We start from the raw sequence: 8571 nt of genomic DNA on the forward strand, positions 1-8571 counted from the left end.
GTCATCTTTTACGATTTGCTTGTCACAGTTTATGCACTTAGTCATCGCGATATCAGAACGAAGAGCAAATTCAAAACACAGAGCAACGAAAAACACGTCTGCGCGCAACGACGGTCTGGCTTACTTCCCCTAGGATTATTTGGCAGGCTTGAGTGCCAAAGATCGTGGTGCGCGTTAAAGTCACCAACTACCGTACGGTTTTCACCTCTGAGTAGTGCACCTATTTCAGGGTGATATCCTGCCGGGTAGATGGTGACAGGGGGTACGTATTCGTTAAATATTACGAGCTCAACATCGCCTGACCGGATAGCAATACCGACATTCTAGGATAGTATCCCTGCGGTCGATGTCTGCTTCAATAAGACGATACTGCACGGTATGGTGCGTGATGAACGCTAAACCTCCACCATTATCTCGCTCGCGATCTCGACGGTGCACGTTGCATCCTCGAACCTCGTGGTCCATTGCCGGTGCGTACGTAGTCCCGAGTAGTTACGAAGGTGACTCCACCCATCACAGGCATTGCACCTGACCGAGGTGGAGTTTGTATGCAGTCGTCTCTGGCATACGCAGCAGGTGTAAATTTCTGGCCCTGGGTTTGACTCAATACCAGCCCTGAGCAGAAGGGTACGGAGAAGATGTAGCCCTAGAATCGAGCAACGTTTGATGGATTTCGCCGACCTAAACGGGGTTAGATCGCCGAAACAACAGCCCTTGGTCAGGTAAAACCCGAGTCATTTCGGTACGTAGAACCGGCTGTCGTAGGAATGGACAACGTCTGCTCGGGCCTAATAGTTAATATATAAATTCGCCTTGTATTTATTTTATTTTATTTTTTTTTTAGTAAACAACCAATTTTTGAATCTTCAAAGAATACGGTAGCTTCAATTTGAAAGAAAGTGCCACAAACTGTTTACGTCAAATGGGAGTAATTGCGACTAAGAAGAAGTGTAGCTACCTTTAAATAATTAGTTCTATTCGCTATGCAAAAAACTTGTACAAGTTGTTACCAATAGTTACCAAATTTCGTTCGTTTGAACAAAAAACTTTTAAAACTTGCGCTTGAGCACAATTTTGAAATTTCCTTGGGTCACAGGTTACATTTTTTCAACAACAACAACAAGTTCGTTAAATGTAAAAATGAACAATCTTGTCGCGATTTACTAATGAAAGATGATTTAAAAGGTACTCGGCTGAAAAAGTTGTATCAGTGACAAATGCAAAAAAAATTCAAGCATATGTTGAAGAAAGTCGGAATAACAGGTCTATTCTGTACGTTACCGAAGATTTTGTAACAGGAAAATTGTATTACCAAAAAATTTTACCAGTTCTTGTCACCGCGATCCTAGGTACGTTGGTAATGCAGTTAAAATATTCAGTAATTCTATGAAGAATTGTGCAAATCCTGGCATTGCATATTTCAGGGGGCAATAATTTGTTACCAGTTTATGAGCTGGTAACAAAATTTACCGGTTACAAGAGTACACAGAATGCGAAAAGGGTTTCACAGGAACTTTATTTATCGGTTACAAACTTTGTATTACCAGCGCAGAATAGACCTGTAAGAAATATACGTATAGGTCCTATTCGCGCTAAACTTTGTAAGTTTCTCTCTTTGGGAGAGTGAGATACCTTATTCTCTGAATTTTGTTACTGCCTAATTCTTACTGGCTTTTCCAAACGAACACAACTATTGTATCATGCCTTGCTGCGAAAAATGCACAAATCTCATTTATTTTGGTTTAGTATTTCGAGTTGGGACTATTATTGTATATTCCAGAAAATAAAATAATCACTGAAACAACTGAACTACACTTTAGAGGCGTCACTGACAAACCCAATTTTAATATTTATAATTTATACAACTTTCCTTACAAATAAAATTTTCTCATGAGTAGAATTGTAACTGTCACGAAAACCAATAAACGAATTTATGTATCGTTAAGGAACAAGATTTTTAGCAATAGCAAGTGCTGTAAGAAACAGTTTGCCAAATTTACAAATAATAGTGGTTCTAGACCAAATTACATAAATTTTTACATATACTTACTTAATGAGGTAATTTTAAAAATTAAAATAATGCAATTAATTGAGAGTCCCTCGGCAACCCTGCGCTCCACATAAGCAAGGAATTTTCTCGTCTTCTAATGGAAATTTATAATCGTACGTTATTTCTTCGTTTACTCCTATTGGTTGCTTGGAATAAATCACAATTTTCTTTTCAGACTCAATTGTAATCACTTTAGCATAGCAGTTTGGCTGTAGAAAAAATAATATCAAGACAAAGTAGGTGTACTTATATATACTTACATTACAACTGTGATTAATAAAGCGCGCTAAATTACCGCATTTTGTGGCATCGATAATTGTTTCCATATCAATCCTAAATAAATATGAACTACCGATTCCGATCGCTTCATATTTGGTCTCCCGCAAATCAGCAACTATTGGGCGTATCATTTGTCCCACATACTCTATAACCATTTCATCTGCAGCAATAGGCTCCATCGCGAACAAGCCCCAGTCATGAATGGCCGACTTCGCGAATTTAAGTTGCTTTTTTCTAAATTTCAACTGATTAAATTTTAACAATTCAGATTCTCCAATTGAACCAAATGCTGTAAGCAAACGTCGTTGATTTGATCGAGCTTCGCGTGAAATTCCTTGCATTTTAGATATCAACTTATTGTGTGTTTGCTGTAATTGATCATCGGGGCGATCAGGCATTAAGGCGTTATCTATACTAGATTTCGCATGATGATATTTGTGTTTAGCCTTCTCTCTAACATCTAATTTGTAATAACCCTCGGTGCGGGCACACCCAGTTTTGTGCCGCTTCAGTTCATCTTCCTTTTTTCGCTTTTTTGTGGGTGGTGGGATAAATGAACGATCAGTTACGCAGTGATCAACCCAATGAGTATTATTCAACCAAAACCTGTAAGCAGCATAATGTTTCATATGTGGATTATTAAATTTTTATAACATCTATTAAATTACCCATAGGTGTCTTCTTGAAGATGGATCTCGTAACTCTTTCGGATATACTCGATGTCTTCTAAATCTATTCCTTTTGTGAGAAATTCGTATAGTACCATTATCTCATCAGTAGCATCACGAGCTTTAAATATCTCCAAAGGAATAAAATTAGTTTCGGAAGCCAAGTTTTGTACTAAAATATTTCTAGGGATTGACCCTTTGTTGGCATTCAAAGTATACGAATTTTGAACCGAGCTATACTTCTTTCGACTTCCTGTAGATTCCTTTTTTGGACGTCCAGGTCCAGGCTTTTCATTGAGACTTTGGGATGCTAGTGCTTCCGCCACAAAAAGTCCTGTGGTATTTTCTGAAGAATTAGGATTCGCATACCCGCCATGGTCATGTGCCAAGTTTTTCTTTCCCGTAACATTCTCAGATTTAGACTGACGGCTTTGTTCCAGGTTGTACCCTCTTGAAGTATCAGCATGTGGAGGCAATGAATAACAATGCTCTAGGGCAACTTGACTAGCTTGACTTGCTTGGCTTGAACCACCATCAGAAGATGGTGACATTTTTAAGTCATAGCAATAGTCATTGGACTCTTGAATAGTTAGAAAGCTTTCACGATCTAATTTACTACAGTTTTTCTCATCAAATCCATTTTGGAGTTTGACCTCCGCTTCAGTACATACTTTGTCTAATATTATGGCAGTATTTAAAGAATTACTTGTAGTTACGAGTTGATTTTTTCTTTTAGTCTCCGTTTTCTTTTTATATTTTATCTCATTCTTAGTTTTTGCAGAAACGACTACGAAATCTCGTCTCTCCTTAAAGGTTTCATTCTGCTGGTCAGCCACATTTCCATAATCCTCTATTTTTTTCTTGGATACTGAATGATTTTGAACTATTTTAGTCACCTTAACATTATCTTGTTCCAATTGATTCGAAAACACTGAAACATCCTTTATGAGAGCTGATTTACTGTTTTCAACTGCTGGTAACGCCTCTTCTTGACTTTGCAACTTTTTAAGGGCCTGTTCTTCGAGAAACTCTCGTTCTATTTGAGCCATGTACTCAGTATTACGTCGGCGTCGTTCTTGATACTCTCGCTCTTCTTCCGAGTCACTATATATTCGGTCATATTCAAAATTTGATATGCTTTTTATTGACTTTTTAATGTCACTATCATGGACTACATTAAATGTCGACGCATCGTTTATAGGGTTGACGCTTGAATTTTCAGCATTGTTTTCTATCCCATTTATGGTACTATCTTTGCTAATGTCTTCTAAATCAGTCGTAACAGAAAAGTCGACATGTATTTCAACATCTCTTTGTTGTTGTTGTGGTAGTTCTTCACTTTCGTTTTGCCCAACGTTTTTCTTACAAATATTCTGTTCGTCATCACTATCTGAATAAATATAGTTTTTCTTTTTGTTCTTTGTATTACTCTCATCTTTCCAAGAATTTACGTCCAGTGTTTGTGGATTGCACTTCTCATTTTCACGATTAGAATCATTTTCTGAACATGAAACAAAGTCATCCTCAGACCCTGCGCTTTCATCGCTTGTCTGCCCCTCATCGCTACTGCCTTCAGATGCTGTAGATGAAAAACTAGACGAGCTCGTTTTTCGATTAGATTTCGACAAAAGATCTGAAACCGCAATTATCTTTTCACTTTTGTCACGAACCGCGTGGTTACCTGAATTAGCATAATCCTTTTCAGAATCAGAGCATTGAACCATTTCATCTTGATCACTTAAATGTTTCTCATAATCGATCTTAGCTTGTTGAATGGACTCTTTTCGAATACGACGAAATGATGGTAATTTTGGAATCGATGCCCGTATACCGAGGCTAGGAAAAGAACGCAAATCAGACATATCGCATTGACTATTAATTAACTGATTTATATCTGGAGCTTTATCAGTGCGAATTGATGTTGATGTTTTGCAAGAAGTAGAAAACTTGTTGTTCACAACTGAATTTCTTTCTTTGTGTCGGCTCTTTTGCATTTGGTCATCCCACCACGACTCGAAATTTTTGTAAGCTGTATTTTCTATCATTTTTTTATTAAAATCGCGCTTAAGTATCTGCTTCAATTCATTGCTCACGCGCTCCACAACCGCGTCTATTTGTTTCTTAAAAGGATCGTTTTGATGGTAGACGTAATTGGAAAACGTCCGGTAATTATCACTAGCCAATGTTTGATAATACTGACCAAATTCTTCGTTATATAATGAGCCGTATGTCATGCTTCCAAAACCAGGCATGTAAGTTGAATGCATGTATGCCGGGTTTGGAAAAGTATGTGGTGTCGATGGATCGACATAAAGTTGTAATGAATAATTCAAATTCGGTTTGTAATACTCATTCTCATTACTTGAATAAGAATGAGATGTAAAATTTGACTTCAAGACTGACTCCGATAAACCCAATTTTTTTTTGTAAGACCACACTTGGTTGAGTTTGTATTTTACAACACTGGGCACCATCATGAGATGACAGGCTTGATAAAGACATGCGATCTTCATCTCTGCCTGTTAAGTTTGGACTTGATGATTCCTTTTTCAGAAGGATTTCATCATCACTTGATGAAATATCACTTGCATCATTTTGTTGAAGTGATTTTTTTAAATTTTTCTTTGTATGTCCGGAAGATTTGCTTTTCTTCAATTTGTTGTCTGATCTAATTTCGACTTCATCCATCTTCATTTTACAATTTTCAACTTCTGATTCACTGCTATCGATTTGAAGGAACGGGGGTGCATTTCCAAAAGATTTCCTTTTAAACATCATTTCTATCCGAGTATCCAAGTCAACATTTCCTAATTCATTTACATCACCTGTATCTACTGATATTAAAACTTCCTGTGCTTCGTTATTAGACGAGGGAGATGGCTTGTTAAATTTTTTGGACTCTACAAATTGTTCAGGACTGGATTGCCCAGGAGGCGGAGGTTCCGGGTCGTCCCAATTCGGTGTTTTATCGGGAGGAGGGGGCGGAATTTCGATTTTAGGATATTCTTGTGGTGGTGGAGCACTCCAATTTCTTTGCCCATTCCAAGAGTTTTGAGAAGAGTCTTGTGTATAGCCATAAGAAGAATACCCATAATTTTGTTCCGAGATAGCATTTGACGATCCCAAATTTTGTACAGAATGGTGTGGAACTGAAGATCCAAGATTATGCAAATAATACATATCCACTTGATGTAACTTGGAAATATAATTATCCTGCCCTTCATATCCTCTTACTAATGGGATTGTAAGTTTCTTATGGGTTTTATTTCTATCACGATCAATATCACTTCGTTCGGCTTTTTTTTTATGGTAATCGCGTTCAGAGGATGTATCGTGAACCTTACGTTTCTCCCGATCTCTCTCCCGATGCCGTGATTTGTGGTACTCTCTATCACGTTCTCGATCGCGCCTATTTCCTCGGTCTCTATTTATTTCTAAAGAAACATCTCTCTCACGTTCTGGTCTATTATAATGATGATTTGTGCGTTCATATTTTAAAGACGAATATTTTTCCCGATTTCGTTCCTTTTCCCTAGAATCCCGATGATGATATTCCTCCCCTACATGTCTCCTAAACGTTTGACCATAATCTGGGGGATAGTCTCGATCATTTCGGAAAGTTTGAAAAACAGGTAACTTGGCCGAATTAATAACATCTTCAGTTTTATATGCATGGTGAGGTTCTAAATTTTCATGTGTTGAAGTGTTATGAAGTGTTCCGCTACTTGGCTGGGGTTTAAATACGCTAACTGGATGACCTACTTTAGAACCTTGACTTGATTTTTGTGATGTTAGATATTCTACTGTCTGTTTACATATTGTTCCAAAAGGGTCAAGGAAAACTCTTAAAACCTAAAAAGAGACAATTGCTTTTTAATTTAAAATGGTTTATATATGTTTTAAGCACCTTTCCCATAACCGATTTTTGATTGTATTTTTCGATACATATTCGGGCAGCTTTTACGTTTTCGAACACGATTCGTGCAACACCAAGGTGTTTGTTAGTTGTTGGGTGATGATAAATTAGAAGCTCATCGTAAAGACCACATTTATTCAGCATCCCAGCTAAAAATTGTCTGTCTATGTTGTCATTCAAATTTGTTATAGTAATTTCGATAGATGGAGGTTCCCCAACGTAATTTTGGTCAATTATTAAACTGAAAAACACATATTTTTTCCATTAATAAATTTTAACAATTTTTTTTTTTTTACCGTGGAACTATGAGAATCATTGGGTCGACTGGTTTGGCACGAAGGCGAACAATCGGATTTCGAGGATCTCTTGGTATTACAGATGAATATGTTTGTTCGTTCGACGTTACTCCGTCGTAACGATATAACTTGCTTGCACCTTTTACCAATGCTGGGTCTGAGAGCAGCTTGAAATTTCGTTGGCACTTTGGAACAGTCAATTGAGTTCCGGCGCTTTTACCACCAAAGCTACCTTGCTCACCATTTCCGGCGACGGATAAATGTGGTGGAATATTACAATACATTTTTCCATCCATTATACTATACGTTTATCTTGATCAAAATACTATGAAAAAATTTCAGTATGTTCAGAAAACCCATATCTGTAATGTACTTAACACCTAATTAAAGTTTGTCCATTAGCTTCGATGTGCTGTACTTGAGTTCTTCTTACAATATATTAACAGAATCCAAAAATTATTTGCAAACATCAATTGAAATCCCAACCTATGAAATCAGCTAGAAACTCTTAAAAATTTTAAGCAAATGGGAAATGAACCACTGCATTCACCACAAGTGAAATTCTCTCCAAAATTAGATATTTGAAAAAAATATCGATATATCTGGGATCGAAATCTGCTATTCGATACATAGCTAGGAATGCAAGATATGCATCGATGTTTCTAAATCATCGATAATACGCACTTCCCACTCCAAACAGTGGTTCCCTTCCATATAAAATGTGAGCAAAAATAGAATTATGCAGCGTTTTTGCTCCATTTATAATGCAACATTTAGCACCTTCGAACATATGTTTTCGAAGAGTGTTCATGCTATCGCAAAAAAAATTTTAAACCAAAAATTCAATACAAAAACTTTAATTTTTTTAACCATAACAGAAAATTTTTTTGTGTATATATTCATTTGTCGGTGCTGTCAATTAAATTTTCCTCACTTAATTGGGAAACAAAACGAACAGAGTTGATCACGAATTGATCCAGATTTCAATCAGCATCACATCGATGTTGAATTTGCGTAACTTTTCTTTATCCAAATAATGTAAAATAGACACTGAATACGCGAAAAAGCAATGTAGCCACTTTTTCTCATCGAATCGTGAAAATTGCAAAAATGGAGTTGCATTTAGTGACATTTGGGTTACGAATTTTGTATGGATAAATGTACATTTACAGTAGCATTTAGAGCTAAATGCGCTAAATGTGCTTTTACGCGTAAGCAAAAACAGCCCATTACAGCCGGATTAAAATTAAAATTTAGTTTCTTATATCCGCGTCAGGATGGTTACTTGTACGTCAATGCCAGAGAAGTATGCAAAGGAAATGGTGTACTTAAATTACTTTAAAATACGCCACAATGAAGGTG

At 36.8% G+C, this 8571-nt stretch overlaps 1 protein-coding gene across 1 annotated transcript; it reads right to left on the bottom strand.

Moving 5' to 3' along the window:
• Positions 1-1701: 1701 nt before the first annotated feature.
• On the bottom strand, positions 1702-7793 carry LOC118748275 (histone-lysine N-methyltransferase SETD1). The gene is made up of 6 exons (XM_036482652.1): positions 7210-7793; positions 6905-7154; positions 5431-6849; positions 2998-5399; positions 2311-2935; positions 1702-2259 (listed from the first exon to the last, which is right to left on the bottom strand). The coding sequence occupies exons 1-6, from the start codon at positions 7503-7505 to the stop codon at positions 2086-2088; spliced, it is 5166 nt and encodes a 1721-aa protein (XP_036338545.1). The 5' UTR covers positions 7506-7793; the 3' UTR covers positions 1702-2085.
• Between the last annotated feature and the right edge of the window lie 778 nt (positions 7794-8571).

This window comes from Rhagoletis pomonella, unplaced genomic scaffold (assembly GCF_013731165.1).
Source record: "Rhagoletis pomonella isolate Grant_MI unplaced genomic scaffold, Rhpom_1.0 Rhpom_scaffold_00001, whole genome shotgun sequence".
Taxonomy (NCBI): Eukaryota; Metazoa; Arthropoda; class Insecta; order Diptera; family Tephritidae; genus Rhagoletis; species Rhagoletis pomonella.

Bases quoted from the DNA above. Each gene is read 5' to 3' on its own strand.
- LOC118748275 (XM_036482652.1), bottom strand. From the start codon at position 7,505: ATGGATGGAAAAATGTATTGTAATATTCCACCACATTTATCCGTCGCC. The intron at 6,850-6,904 runs GTGCTTAAAACA...GTCTCTTTTTAG, and splicing joins AAAAATCGGTTATGGGAAAG to GTTTTAAGAGTTTTCCTTGA. The intron at 5,400-5,430 runs GTCTTACAAAAA...GGTTTATCGGAG, and splicing joins TACAAACTCAACCAAGTGTG to TCAGTCTTGAAGTCAAATTT.